The 16,088-nt window shown below is 31.8% G+C and overlaps 1 protein-coding gene across 1 annotated transcript; it reads left to right on the top strand.

Moving 5' to 3' along the window:
- The first annotated feature begins 543 nt into the window (after nucleotides 1-543).
- On the top strand, nucleotides 544-5,828 carry LOC118047384 (external alternative NAD(P)H-ubiquinone oxidoreductase B2, mitochondrial). The gene is made up of 10 exons (XM_035056673.2): nucleotides 544-869; nucleotides 1,472-1,748; nucleotides 1,939-2,145; nucleotides 2,502-2,752; nucleotides 3,342-3,564; nucleotides 3,712-3,816; nucleotides 4,378-4,650; nucleotides 4,743-4,864; nucleotides 5,162-5,281; nucleotides 5,379-5,828. The coding sequence occupies exons 1-10, from the start codon at nucleotides 781-783 to the stop codon at nucleotides 5,464-5,466; spliced, it is 1,755 nt and encodes a 584-aa protein (XP_034912564.1). The 5' UTR covers nucleotides 544-780; the 3' UTR covers nucleotides 5,467-5,828.
- The last annotated feature ends 10,260 nt before the right edge of the window (nucleotides 5,829-16,088 follow it).

Here is a 16,088-nt window from a genome sequence, read left to right as displayed (position 1 = left end):
GGTTAACCTACCGGGTTATACTAGGTTTTTTTTTTTTCTATTTTTCTTCAATCTTGTTCGGTTTAACTCCAGATCAACCGGGTTCCAGATTGACTCGCTGAACCAGATTTTAAACTATGGTCAAAATAAATAAAACGCTAAAAGTAGATCTAAAATATGTTGTTTTATTTAGTAATGAATTTTTGCCTTTTGTTTTTCTATATACTTCAAATTTTCTTAATTTAGTGATAAGTTTTCCTTTTCAAAGAGGATGGTTTGATATGTTAAAATTATTAAAAAATATTAAAAAAAATTATATTTTTTCAATACAAATATATATTTAAAAAATATTATTAAAAAAATTACCGTAATAATAATAAAATAAAAAAACCTACCCGCTCCACCAAACTGCCACGTGTCTATTCAAGCTAAAAACAACAAATTTCAAGTATTTTTTTTCTGTTCATTTTATTTTCCTGGCAGATACGCCACCGCAAATCACGTGCCGCCTTTTCCTTCAAGCCAATCGAGTCAACCACAAAAAAAGTCTCGACAACAGCTCACACACAACGCCAACAACCACGCCTACCTCTCTTCTCCCACCTTTTCGGGCTCTTTACATTTCCTCCTTTCCAAACAATCAAAACACTACACGTCCCTCGTTCTCTCTCTCTCTAAATTCTCATTTTCTCTCTATTTTTTCAAAAAAAACTTTTTCTGTTCACGTTTAACCAAAAGGAGGCGCCCAAGGACTGATTGTTTTTTGAGAAAATTTCTGAAGAGAATCTAAAGTGAGTGAAAATGAATGGCTTGAGTTTATTTAAGAGAGCTTCTAGAGCTTTCGATGACTATCCTTCACTCGCTAAACTCATTGTCGTTTGCACCGTCAGGTAATATTCCCTCCTCTGTTTCTTTTTCTTCTCCTTTTTTTTGGCTTCATTTCTCATAATTAAGTTTTACCGTTACTTTTCTTTCAATTTTCGGATTTTTTTTATTTTTTTAATGAAATAATCTAAATGAAACTGCTTTTATGGTTGTTTGTGTTAAGTAGGTGATTAGTGGTTTTGTAATTTTGTGATTAGCATTTGATCACCTTTTTGTTGCGGTTAAATGTGTTTTTTGTTGTTTCCAAGGATGTTTCTAGAATTAGATTTTATAAATTTTTGAAGCCTGTTGTTGCTATTACAGAGATCCACTCCACTCTGTTCCGTTCTGTTGTAACTTGTAATTAAACAGTATAAATATTAATATCTTAAAATTGCTTGGTGTGGTATTAAGCAATTTGGATCAAATATACAGAATAATATAAATCATGTAACATAGCTTAGTTATTAAATTTTGGTGTTGAAATGATTTTTTGAGATGATATCATGGTTTGGTTGATTAAATAATTATGAGTTTGAATCTCGTTATTCCAATTTAAGCTTTTGGATCAAAATGATTATTTGGGATAAGAAGATCTCATTGCTATCTCTTTTTTTTCCGGTTGCAGTGGTGGGGGCTATGTAGCATATGCAGATGCAAATTCATCAAATGGTGCACATGCTGTTGCACCACCTGTATCGGAGATCAGGAAAAAGAAGGTGGTGGTGATTGGAACTGGTTGGGCCGGAACCAGTTTCTTGAAGAAACTGAATAATCCCTCGTATGATGTTCAGGTGATATCACCTCGGAACTACTTTGCATTCACTCCTTTGTTACCAAGTGTTACGTGTGGTACGGTGGAGGCTCGTAGCATTGTCGAACCAATTCGTAGCATTGTCAAGAAGGTAATGAGAAAAGGATTATTGATGAGCTTGACTTTCGGCAGTCTATGTGCATAAATCCTGTCTGTTAACCATGTTTGGATCCTAGGGTGGACTGGATTTATGTAGGTGATTGTGCATAGACCTTAACTTTAGAATAGAATTCAGATATGAGGCTAATATAGTAACCAGCTCTTGTTGCTTCCTCTTGCAGAAAAGTGTTAGCGTTAGTTACTGTGAAGCTGAATGTTTCAAGATTGATGCAGAAAATAAGAAAGTTTATTGTCGACCTAATCCGGACTCCAGTATGAATGGGAAAGAAGAATTTGCTGTGGATTACGACTATCTCGTAATAGCCATGGGAGCCCGTCCGAACACATTCAACACACCCGGTGTAGTAGAGCATTGCAATTTCCTGAAGGTAACTTCCTTGGAACTTACTGATATGTTACCCTTGTCATTTTCAATTTTCATTAATTCCCCCTTGCACACACATCTTATATAGCAGAATGACCAAAAAAATTCTTATGGCAAAGTAATGCTGCTCTGGTGTCAGATTTGGGTGACAGGAAATTAGGAATTGAATCACTTCCTTGTCATTTTTAATTTTCATTCATTTTCCTCAATACACACATCTTATATAGCAGGATGACCAAAAAACTTCTTAAGGGAAAGTAATGCTGCTCTGGTGTTGGATTTGGGTGATAGGAAATTAAGAATTGAATCACTTCGCTCATGCACAGCTAATATGTACAAGGAAATGAATTTCTTCTGTAGGAAGTTGAAGATGCTCAGCGGATCCGTCGTTCTGTTATTGATTCGTTTGAGAGGGCAAGTTTGCCGACTCTAAGTGATGAAGAGAGGAAGAGAATTCTTCATTTTGTAGTTGTTGGTGGTGGACCAACAGGAGTGGAGTTTGCTGCTGAGCTTCATGATTTTGTCAATGATGATTTAGTCAAACTATATCCTGCAGCCAAAGATTTCGTACAAATAACAATTCTTGAAGCAGCAGATCATATTTTGAACATGTAAGTACTACCTCTTGCCCATGGTAATTGATGCCTCATTAGTCTTGTTTCTGTTATTAACTTAAGATACAATGAATGCTAGTGTTTTCTTAAATCTAATTAAGATGTGCTGCAGTTCACTTTGATCCTTTTGGATTTGCATATAGTTCAGAATTATTACATTAGCAATTTAAGCCAGACTTGAGATTGCAATCGGGAAAAAAAAAAGAACTGGGTTCAGGTAATAGCAGTTGCAGTGAAAACCTCTGGGACTCATTTATATGATAGAACGTGTGCTCGTATAAAATATATGCTCGTGGAGCTTTCTTTTGTTTTGTTTTTGGTCCCTTGGCTTTATTTTTACTGTTTCATGAAGTCTGGATTGGCTCATAATAGATCATGACTTGGTGAGGAAAGATTTCGTTGGCAATAAAGTTTGAAATTTGATGTTGGTTGTCAATCTGTATAAATTCCATGGACTCCCTGAGATGCTACACTTGATACAACTACACAGATCAATTATAGTCTGTGTGCAACTACATTGATCACATACATATACTTGGAAGAGTTCCAATATATGAACTCATGCTTTTGGGGGTCTTGCATGCAGGTTTGACAAAAGAATCACAGATTTTGCAGAAAAGAAGTTCCATAGAGATGGCATCGATGTGAAGCTAGGGTCGATGGTTGTGAAAGTATCTGATAAAGAAATCTCTACTAAAGCAAGGGGTAATGGTGGTGAAATTACTGCCATGCCATATGGAATGGTCGTCTGGTCCACTGGAATTGGAACTCATCCTGTCATAAGGAGTTTTATGCAGCAAATTGGTCAGGTATGTTACTGGCTTATAAAAACTGATTTATTGTTTTTTCAGAGTCTTCAATGTATTTTCCATGATCCTTTAGTTATATTTCATCCAAAGTGAACATTCTTAATTCAATGTATCAATTGAAAAACACACCTGCTCCTGTGAACACAGACTAATAGGCGTGCTTTAGCAACTGATGAATGGCTGCGAGTTGAGGGATGCAATAGCATATATGCACTTGGTGATTGTGCTACAATTAACCAACGCAAAGTCATGGTACTGTTCTCATTACTTTTCTGTTACATTTGTGTGCATGGCATCCCCTGTTTTGTTATGTCTGTGTTACATTTATTGCTCTTCTATCAATTATTATCCATCTAATGCACTCGCCATTCTTCCTTGACATTGTTCCTGCTTAATGAGACTAAAAAGGAAGTTTCTACCTCTCTGTTAGACTCTCTCATCCATTAAGTATCTAACTTTTCTAATGGCACACATACAGAACTGCTCATTCTTACAGTAAAAAACTAAATGTTTTCTTTTAAGGATTATATGCTTGAACTTGTTGTCATTTGAAACACATTGCACATTGAAATCATATCCGTAAACTCACGAAGGCATAGCTGAAAAATAACTACTAATTTCCTGCTCTATATCTGTTGTCATGGCTACTGTTAATAATCCAAGATGATGTATGACACGCACCAGAAATACGAAGACCGCTGATTGATAGAAATTTTTCACACCAAAATGATATTTGATGTCAATTTTACGTCTAGAATTTAATCACCTAATCTCTTGATTTATGTTCTCTTTCTTATACTGCCATGCTTGTAGGAGGATATTGCAGCAATATTTAAGAAGGCAGACAAGGACAATTCTGGAACCCTAACAGTTAAAGAATTTCAAGAAGTCATTGATGACATTTGTGAAAGATATCCTCAAGTGGAGCTATATTTGAAGAACAAGAAAATGCGTGACATTGCTGATCTCTTGAAGATGGCTAAAGGAGATGTTGCAAAAGAAGCAATTGAACTGAATATTGAAGAGTTTAAGAAAGCCCTTTCTGAAGTTGATTCCCAGATGAAGAATCTTCCAGCCACAGCTCAGGTCTCGCGTTGATTCTGTGATTCTCCAGTCTATGAATTATGATTCTCTAAGAAATATCTACTTATTATCTATTCTCATGTGCCTGGCTTCAGGTTGCAGCTCAGCAAGGCACTTATCTTGCTAATTGCTTCAACCGAATGGAAGAGGCTGAAAAAAATCCTGAAGGTCCTATCAGGTTCAGGGAAGAAGGTCGCCATCGATTCCGTCCCTTTAGGTACATCTTAATCTTGTATAAATTTGATATAGCAAAGATTATATCATAGCAGCGATTTCTCCACTATCTCTGTACTGGTGCTTAGCATTCCTCCATGCATGATGCATCTGTTCCCAAGCAAAACACATAGTTTCCTCCCAGCATGTCTATTGCAGAGCTAGCTGTTTAGCTTGGCCATCTATGAATTCAAGTTACAGACCACTTCTTGAATGCCAGATTAGTATATGAATGTCTACTTTGAGACTTGCGAAGCAGCTAGGATCTCAATCATTTGCTTTATGGCGTATAATGTTTCAGATACAAGCACTTGGGGCAATTTGCTCCATTGGGAGGAGAACAAACAGCAGCACAGCTTCCTGGTGATTGGGTTTCAATTGGCCACAGCTCTCAGTGGCTTTGGTATTCTGTCTATGCAAGGTATCGTCTCTCTCCTTGGCTCCAGTATCACATAGAGATATCAAATTGAGTATATACACGAGTGTACTTACATGGTTTTGGTCTTTGTCTCGATCAGCAAGCTAGTCAGTTGGCGCACCAGGGCGTTGGTGATCACAGACTGGACACGGCGTTTCGTCTTTGGAAGAGATTCCAGTCGCATTTGAGCAGCTATCAGCAGGTTGCAAGGTTCCCCATTTGGCAGAATTATATTGCATACTTTGTTAGCACCACTTCGGCAGTCATAAATATTTTTGCTTTCAGATCATCTTTCATTAACCAAACTGTTGAATAAACAAAGCCCATACCGCTTACAAGTTATCAAATCTAGAGAGTATAATTTGCGTCTGAAGATCTCGACATTACCCTTGGTGGTACCACAGTTTTGGCATTAGCAAGTGCCACGTTTTGTGGCCAAAATTACTTAGAAATTGAGATGTTTTCTTCGTCTTTTTTTGTTTTTTGTGCTATACCAATTTTTATGACTTGTTCAAATTCTTTCTTCTAGTATAGTTGTTGTTTTGTCATAGTTACTACTTGCCATTTGTTTTTCCAAGCTCGTAAATTCATTTATCAGGTATTCTGACCCAAGTTTTTCCAATCTCTATCCAGCCTTGTAGTGAGGATTGGGTGACGGAAAGTTGAGGCTGGGAATCGAATTGACCTTTTCAGTTAAATTTTCGTGCTTCCTGTTACTCGGGAAAGAATCCGAGGAAGGTCTGGGTTAAGGATCGGAGGCCGACTCTAATTTTTTTGAAAAAAAAAATCATCCGAATAATGTTTAGAAATTAATAAGAGTTAATTATATCTTCACCCATTAAATTCCTCTGAAAATCATCAAATAAGCACAAGTCTAAATTGCTCTTAAGATTCTTGCATATTTTATCCTCTCAATTTGCGCGTTGATTTGGTGATTTGTTTTTTTTAATGTCGTGGGCGTAAATTAAAACACCATTTTCCATTAATAAAATATTAAAATCTTGGTGGCCACCACAGATCAAAGCAGAATTCTAGTGGGCTCCAACAGGTGATACAGCGGCCTTGGGATCATGGGTTTGGGCTCATCGTCCATAATCATATCTTGTCAAATGATTGGGTTTCTCTCATGCTCAATCTAGAAAACCCTAAATTTTGAAAAATTAAAGAAAAAATAATCTCCTTTTTTTCTTCTGCATAGATAATTTTATTTTTATTTTTCTCAGCAAGCAAGAATAGATTTGAGAGAAACAGGTGGATTCATAGCATGGTCACCAATAAATTCGAACCTGGACAGTTCGAGAGTGTTTTGGCAGCGAGTTTGAATTTGACAATGACTATACTATGTAACCACTGATAAGTCGGCATTGAAGCCTCTGAACCACAGCTTTGAACGAATGCTTTTTTTTCCTCTCTTGTCCAAGAAATTGGCAATTCGGACATGAACTGTCACTCGTCATCTCTCGTTGAGTGGAGATCCTCAGCCTCGAGCAGATCGTTTTAGGTTTCAGTTCTTATCCAGGCAGTGTACTCAAATTCCTGTTTCAAAAGAAACTAGTGGAAGCCTTAATAAATGCCCTACTCTATGTAATAGTTATTTAGGATCAAGTTTTTTTTCGTGACAGTTCAGGGAGGAAGGTGGTGAAAAAAACTATTTTGTCAGGAGCTTTTGCTCAATACAGAGATGACAATTCGGTGATGGTTCAAGAGTGCTGTATTTTTTGTTTTTAAATAAATTTTAAAAATATATTTTATTTTAAAAAACAGTAAATTAATGAATTTAAAAAAAATATATAGTTTTGATATATGATGTTAAAAATAAAATAATTTTGATATATTTTAAAAAAAAATTTTAAAAATACCATGCATCAAAATATCAAACACATTTTCTAACCATAGCAGTTAAATTATTATTTTGTTATTTTTGTCATATTTATTTTTTTACTACTAATATCTAATATAAATTCTAAAAAATATTATTTTAATAGTTGTTTAAGGAGACCCCTTAAAATAGGATGATGGGTTTCTTAAACAATTCAAATTAAATAAAGAGAAATAAAAAAACAAAAAATGAGGAGGTTATGATTTCATTAATAAATAAAGTATTAATACTGTCAAACGGTATTAAAAATTCAAACCAAACAATGCATTAATCTGTTTTTTTATCAAATATAATCTATACATACATCAATGTTGTGCTATAATGCACATACATGTAACATTCATGTTTTCGTTATTTAATATATATATATATATATATATATATATATATATATATATATATATATATATATTGCCCCGAGAAAAATGAAGGAGTGATGGAGCAACTTTGTGAACAAGAAGCCAAGAACATGTCCCCCACATAATTGCATGACCATCTTGTTTCTTATACAAACAATCAGAGCAAATAAGTTGAAGCAATTGGGCAGAACTGTGGCTTACGCCATCAAAGTCTTCTGATTCGTTACCTTATCGTTATCGTTAGTGGGCATGGGAAATTAAAAACTCGGGGATGTTCATTGTTAAGAAAATTATTTTTTCTGTTTATTTTTTTTAATGAAGGGTTAGAAAATGTGTTCGATTTCTTAGAATGAAAATGATATATTTTTTAATTAAAAAACTCATCTAAGTTATAATTGTTTTTCATAAAAATCAAAAATATAATTTATAATATTCATCTTAATATTTTATATTCATGATAATTTGATTATAAAATGTTATTTTTAACTCACTTCAATTAGAAGTTATCATAGAAATATATGTTGTTAACTAAAAAAAGTCTTTTATGTTAAATCCACAATAAGTTTTAAATTTATTATACTAATGCGGAAATTATAAATTAACAATAAGTCCTTATGTGAAAATATAAAAAAGAAATTGTTTTGATATATTATATTATTAAAAAGTGGTTGTATACAAAAGAGAGGGGAATATATATATTTTATGTTTTTTTTATATAAAATACAGCGAAAATCTTGTTAAAAAAAAAAACTAGAAGGAACCTTTAAAATATATTGTTAAAACGTGTAAATTTAGCTTTCTAGCTTTTGAAATAAAAAAAAATATATTATATTTGAATAGAAAATTCAGTTTTTCTTATAACTTTAACTTTAAAAAAAAAAAAAAAAGTCTTACTATGATGCCTAAAGAATACAAAGCAACAAAATTCTTTATAAAAAAAAGAATTAAATGTACATCAAGATTATAATTGTTTTTCATAAAAAAAAATTATAATATTCCTCTTCTTAATATTTTATATTCTTTAATTTAATTATAGAGTGTTGATTTTAATCCACTCAAAGTTAATAATTATCCCGAAAGGTTACAATGTTAACTCAAGAGAAATTATATTATATTTATAATAAAATATAAATATATCATACTAACTACATTATAATAATATAAAAACGTGGTGTAATATTTTTCGCTGCTAAGAACTAATTGTTTATAAAATAAAGTAAAAATGAATATTGTTTGCGTTTTCTTCATTTAGAATTAAATAATGGAAAACTTGTCAAGGAAACTCTAAAATGTGTTTTTAAATTAAATTTTATTTTTATTTTCTAACTTTGATATCTTAAAAAAACCAAAGTATTATTCTGAGGTCTAGAGGACAAAGATTATCTAACAAATTGGCCCCACTTTAGACAGCAGCAAGACAGCCACGTGTAAAACCCCCACCAGGTTCTCTTGTATGGCTGTGGTAGACAAGATACATAGATCGGACGATGATGTAGACATTGAAAGGAAGGGATGGTCGGTAGAACATGGGGTTCTTAATCTCAGGGAGACAAGAAGGGTAGGGAGTCTATTCTATTGCTAGAAGCTGAGTAGAGGCCTTTGTTCTTGACCAGAAGAGGTCGGATTAGCTGTTTTTTTTTATCTTCAAGGCTCCATAGGCTCTCCTGGCTCGAGAGAGAGAGGAGAAGACTCGTGTAGACAGGGCTAGCCTTTCATCTCAGCTGCCGTCCTCGAGCATGAAAGGATAAGAGAGGGAGATGGCTTGCTTTGAGCCGATGTTCATTGTTGAATTATTTGATTAAATCAATGGAATACCTTCTTTTATTCTCTTTTACTTTATCTACTTTGATCTCTTATGGTTTGGTGAATTAGCATGTATCCTTTCATTTTTTTTCAAAAAAAGATTTTAATAATTACAAGAGTTGTAATTCAACTGGTCAGGCTCTAAATTTGATCTTTAGCGATTAACAGTTTGAGTCTTATAAATCTTCGGGTTACTGTAGACTTAAAAGGTCGTTAATTTTAGGACCTATAGGATTAATCGATGTGCGTTCAAGCTAGTAAAAAAATCCATATTAATAATAAAAAAGATTTTAATTCTTCTTATAGTGATAAGAAACCTTGATAATTAAACTATTGTATGTTGATTGATGATTAATAAATCTAGAACATGATTGAGTTTTTTCTTTTAATTATTGCATCTGATAAAATTTGAGTGATTTAATAAGTTAATTTGTTATTCGATTGATCTAATTATAATTGTATGAATTTTAATTTTAATTTAAAATTACATTATTTTATTTAAAAAAAAACATTATTGAAATATCGTTAGTTTGGGGTTGACATGGTCAACCAATAATCTAGATATCAGATTTATATGATTGAAACATTTTTTTCCAACTTGTTTCAAATAATAAAAATAATTACCGGCTCAATTATCCAACTATAGAGGATGGGACACTCTTTCAATCCAGCAATAATGGACATAAAAAAAATAGAAAAAGAAAAGAGTAATCTCGTGTACTTATCGCATACCAAGGTCCTCACCTCATGTCCAATAAATGAGCACCTAATTGACAGCTATTTTTCCTTGGAATGTATTCTGTGCACGTCAGCCCAACCTAATTTCATGTACTTTTATATATATATATATATATATATATATATATATATATATATATATATATATATAGTTTTTTATGCAAACCCCTTAAAGTGGCCATGAGTTACGATTCTCTTTATGAGAGAATATTAGTAGAATTTTCATGGGTACACAAAGTCATCTAATAAAGGCAATTAAGTTAATGACACTATTATTAAACCTAAATTACATGCTAATTACTTTATTTTAAAAGAGATTTAGTACCAATGGTGCGATGCACATGCACCCGGGAAATCAAGGGGTGGTGGCTAATGAAGATGGATGTATTCCTTGTGTTTATCATTAAACTTAGTATAATTTAATAAGTTGATCTTGAATGAGTTTTGTAATAAATAAAAGTAGTTCACTTGATATAATCAAATAAAAATTTTAAATTAAATTAATATTTATTTAAAACCCAATAAAAACCTCAGGTTAATCCATTATGTAGTTAAGACCCAATATCTATTGATCTTTTTATTAAATTAAAATATCTACTAAATAATATTATTTTATTTTTTTTAAGTCAAATCTTACATCAAGTAGGTTTAAGATCATTTAATAATACGACACGCAAACTTATTTTAACTCGGGTTTAATAATAATGTATCTTTTCATGCTCATAAACACCAATTAGATTGGCAAGTAGCATGATCAACAACATAATTATTTCAGCACTTGCCCATTTTAAATTGAAGATCAAGGCCAAGTACAGGTTTGGAGCTTGTGTTTTCTACAGCCTAGCCATGGCTATTCACTACTACTTTTGTAATATTCTTGCATCACCATCACCATACCCACCTTAAATGGGGGGCCCACTAGTCAGGGAAATGGGCATTATGGCCCACAAAACTCCCCTCACATGAGAACACAGTTGATATGCCACTGTTGCATTTATTAGAAGAACTGTGCCCTAATAATCTACTCAAAATATGACGTGGAAGCCTCACCTCTACTGGTTACATGGCCCACGGGCTCCTTTTTGCGAAGGGTAGGAAGGAAGATGGTTGGTAAAAGAATATGCATAAAATTAATTTAATAATAAATGCGACACGTCCATTTTATGATTGGATCCAAATTATTTGTGTCTTAATTCTGGTGATGTTGAAAATATTTTGATGCCTTGATATTTTATTTATTTATCGAGTTAAAAAATAATAATTATGAGTTTATTATGTTCAATGTGAACATGACAGTAAAATGAGAATATTAAACTTAAATTTTAATATTTAAAAATCCATGACTATATATAAAAAGCATGGATTTTATGCTGAAATACTTAATTTAATAAAAATCATCACACACACACACACGTGTATATATGTATATTAAGATGATTTTATTAGTAAATATTAAATATATTTTCATATTTTAAGAAACTTTTAAATATCAAAATTAAAAAGACTTTTGCTCCATAAATATATATATAACAATACAAAATATATGCGCGCGCGTGTAACTCTATTTTAATTAAGAAATGGGCTAAAACATCAATATAATCCAAAAAATTAAGTTAATATTATTTATACATCATATAAAACTTTAAATAATATATAAAAAAAGCCTTTTGAAATTCTCCTAAGCTATACAGTACACAAAAATACATATTGAGAGACTTATTAAAAAAATATCCCATGGTTATAATTATTTTACAGGGTAATTTCGAGATAATTTCTTGCAAAGAATTAACGTTGGTTTTTTTATATAGCATTCCAGTGGTTTGCATGATTGACAGTGTTAACCTTATCTCTTCAATTATTCCTTTCTTACAGGTATAATAACTTCAGGTGACTGGTTTTATATTCAATAACAGATTTCAATTTTTTCGAGAGGTTACAGACCAGCATGGAGTACTCACGCAAACCCAGAAAAATTAATAAATTTTATTTTTTTAATTTAAGTGATTATATTATTTTGATGTGTTGGCATGGAAAATTTAAATAAAAATATAAAAAATATTATGTTAATTAAAAAATATTTTTTTAAAAACACTTAGCTACCACATTATTAAATTTTAAAAGGTCAACGACGGAAACTCATTTCACAAGATAGACAATATTCTTTTCTATTCCCAAGGTTTGCAAGAGATTAAGGTTAATTTAATTTTAAATTACAAAAACAGGAGGGCCACGTGTCTCGAGCTAAACTGGGTGGGAGATTGACCTGCCAGCTGCTTCTTAGCAGAAGAAGCTGGTTTTAAATAGTTTCTTAACTGTAAGATAATATCCCCTTTATTTATAATTAAAATTATTAATTATTAAGATGTTAATTGTTCCAAGATTATCTTTAATTATAGAGATTCGAGAACATTAGCTGTGAAGATGCTCTAATTTTTTTGCTCGTGCTGTGCCACCAAAAACGTGGACTCGTGCGGTTGAGGAGGGCATCACGTGATCTTCCACATGACAGTGTTTTGTGTCAGATTAAACTTAAACTACAATGCTTAATCATGGGTTCAGGGTCGGTTCAGAATTGAGGTTTAATGTTAAAATTTGATTTTTTTTTATTTTTAAAATTATTTTAATGTGTTAATGTCAAAAATAAATGAATTTTATTTTATTGTTTACATAAACATATTTTCTTCTATTACTATTTTTTTCCCAAGGTCTGATAGAAATTTTATATTAATTTTCACATACTAAGATTACAAAATTAGAGGGCAAGGAGTGTATTTATTATTAATAGCATAGCTTGAAGTTTGAGCCATGGTGGCCATCATGCCATCATACAAGATAATTAACCCTAATCATGGCGCTAAATTTGCTTATTATAGATGAGAATCTCCATGATCACACCATAACTACAGATTGAAGCCTCCAAATCACCCCCCAAAAAATCAACCAGAACAAGAAAAATTGGCGAAAAAAACAAGGAGTTTTAAGACATTTGAGACGTGCACATGGGCATCATTGTCACATAATAACTGCGACTTTGGCAAGGTAAATGAGATAATGGTAACTTTTGTTTTATTATTGTGTTTTAAAAAAGCATTTAATTTTAAAATATATTAAATTAAATTTTTAGTGCTTTTAATAATTTTGATATGTTAATATTAAAAATAAAAAAATAAAAAAATATTTTTTTAAAAAATATAATTTACCCGCTGTACCTAGCACACAGCACAATTCAACCTTTTCTTTGTGATGCATCGTGCCGCAATTATTTACTGGATAAAACACGCCACCTTTTCTTCTTCACATTGGCCCAATCATGGATCAAAGAGACAGGGTCAAATCTGTCCATGCAAAACCAAAATAACTTTAAGCCCCATCATGTTCTTCAATATTACAGAAATACCTGGCCCTTAGCATGCAAAAATGGTCACCGTATTCAAGGTAGTGTCTTCCCTGCTTCCACGCTGACAAAAGCTGAAGCTTTCACATGGCAGCATCTGCTCCTCTCTTTTTAGGCTGATTTAGACAGTGAGCTCTCTTACCAGAGATTTCTTACAAAGTGAGAGCTGACAAGACTAGTGGCACCAAGGTAAATAAACTCAACTACAGACCCATATGTGGGATCCTCCGCTTAAAATGACAATATCACCCACGTAGCTCTTTTGAGGAGCATGGGCAATTTGGGCACTGGATAATTGGGGATGTGGATTTCCAAGAAAAGCGATAGGTCAGGGAAATAATTAATGGCATTGAGAAGGAGAGGCCATGTTCTTGGAGATCTGGTTAGGTCCTTTCTCTCTGTTTTTTTATTTTCTCAAAAGGGTTTTCTATTTTAATGTGAAAAGCTCGAAATTTGTGCAGAAAATACTACAGTCCTCCTGCATTGAAAGTTGTATATTCATTTAAAAATATATTAAAATAATAATATTTTAATTTTTAAATTTTATTTTTCATAACAACAAATAATCTAAAAACATTAGAACATTAACTTTTAAACAAATATCATTTTATCCATGCTCTTAAACTCCCTCTATTACTACTATTTCTCATAAGCATTTCAGTATCGAGTTAATAGTTAGCTATCGAGTTTCATTTGGTTATTTTTTTAAAGTATTATTAAAATAATTTTTTATTTTTTAAAATTTTATTTTTATTATAATCTTATTAAAACAGTATAAAAAATACTATAAAAAATAAATTTTTACAATATATATATTTCTGAAACGAGGCAATGGCGGTAAATTCACGGAGTTATTGTTGGAAGATTTTTGGGATAACTATTGACCTATTACTTTGGACTTTTGGTCTGTGGAAGGGAAAAAATGGACAGGTGATGATTGAAAACGAAAGTTCTAGTCAAGGAGATTCGTTGTGGGATAAGTTTTTGTCGAATACAAACTACATAAGACACACATGTGTGTCCTTGTTAGGTTTGACCTGTTGGCATCGAATTGTCTTTTTAACCGTCTTTGATTGGAGAAAAGAAACCAAAAACTCTTCTCATCCTAGAAATTCTTTGAGAAATATGTGTTGATTATCATGTTAGTTATTGCATTCATATGATCGTTAAGGATATATAGATACAGACACACACAAATTAGATATATAGGTCCCCCCAACACACCAAAAGTATATTATCAATGAAATAAATGTTTAGGCAACACAAGCATATTTTAAACAACTAGAAAAAAATTTGCTACCAAGGATGTAGATTGGATATTTAAAAAAAAAAAAAACCTAGTATAATTTAATTAAATTATATAAAAACATGGTAAATAAAGCAATTTTTTTAAAAAAAAGTTAATCATGCAACCTAAGTAATTATATTTAATGTACAAACAGTATCGCGAAAGTGAGGTGAAGCAAGTAAAATAAAATAGGGAAAACTTAATTCTTAACTAATTCAATGTAAAATAATAAATTTTAAATTTTTTTTTACAAAAATGACAAACAATTCCACAAATTAGGCAAACCAACCAAACTCCACGACCTAGTTCATGCTAGTGAGATTACCTCATAAAAATAGAAAAAATTACAAAGATCAAATCTAAAACAACTCAGCACCAAATGATGAAATAAAAAATATATTAAATTAAAAAATTATAAAAAAACTCGTATTAACCCGCAAAACTTGTAATCCAGGTATTGGAATTCGGATAAACAAGTATAAAAAAAAAATTCAAAGAAAACTACAAAGTCCATTTGCAAAAAACAAAAAAAAGAACCACTAACATGGAGTGACATAATTGAAAGGGGAAAACTAGTGTAAAAAAACCAAAACCTTAAAAAAAAGGACCCAATTAATCCGAATTAAGGTTTTCAAATCCATGACTTAGATCACGTAACTAAAGATCATTCTATTAAGAAAAAACGCAACTAAATTTTTAACAAACCATGTGTTGAATGATAAAATAAAAAAATTCAACTTTACAAGATAACCTAACACACAAAAAATATTAATTAAGAAAGTGACTAAGTTTGAAATAAAAACAGATGAGATGGCAACTTATAATTTTTTTATTATACGGTGAAATTAAAAAATAAAATCAATCACAATATGATCAAAAACAAAAATTAAAATTAAAAGAATATAGACATGATCTGAAAAATAAAATAAGAGCATAACTTTTAATTTTTTGATTGAAAAGTGAAATTAAAAAAACTATTCAATTTCACAAAAAGATTCCTAATACAAATTCAATCAAAATATTAAGGATCAGATCTAAAATAATAATAAAATGAGAGTACAATTCAAATTTTTTGATAAAGCAACGTAAATTCTGAGGAGATGAGGGAGGAAAGGAAAAAATAAAACGCTGCTAGCAATAAACCATCATAAGCTACCCTATACGCGTCATCCCACATGAAAATGAAAGATTTGTCACGTTTAGAGCCACCAGTGAAGGTCACACATGCTATCATAGCATTGCGACCTCCTTTACACACTAACACGTGTGTTGCCTACATCGGCCATAGAAACAATGTTAGGCAACGACAACCTTCCATATTTTTTTCAACATCAAAATTGGTCCTTTAA

Source organism: Populus alba, chromosome 4 (assembly GCF_005239225.2).
Source record: "Populus alba chromosome 4, ASM523922v2, whole genome shotgun sequence".
Classification (NCBI taxonomy): Eukaryota; Viridiplantae; Streptophyta; class Magnoliopsida; order Malpighiales; family Salicaceae; genus Populus; species Populus alba.
Note: the sequence above shows the minus strand (reverse complement) of the source record. Positions and strands in the feature narration are given on the sequence as shown.

What these genes read in the sequence shown, in the direction of transcription:
- LOC118047384 (XM_035056673.2), top strand. Translation starts at nt 781, where the DNA reads ATGAATGGCTTGAGTTTATTTAAGAGAGCTTCTAGAGCTTTCGATGAC. An exon ending in AGCATTGCAATTTCCTGAAG is followed by an intron (nt 2,146 to 2,501) that starts GTAACTTCCTTG and finishes TTTCTTCTGTAG; the next exon opens with GAAGTTGAAGATGCTCAGCG. An exon ending in TTAACCAACGCAAAGTCATG is followed by an intron (nt 3,817 to 4,377) that starts GTACTGTTCTCA and finishes CCATGCTTGTAG; the next exon opens with GAGGATATTGCAGCAATATT.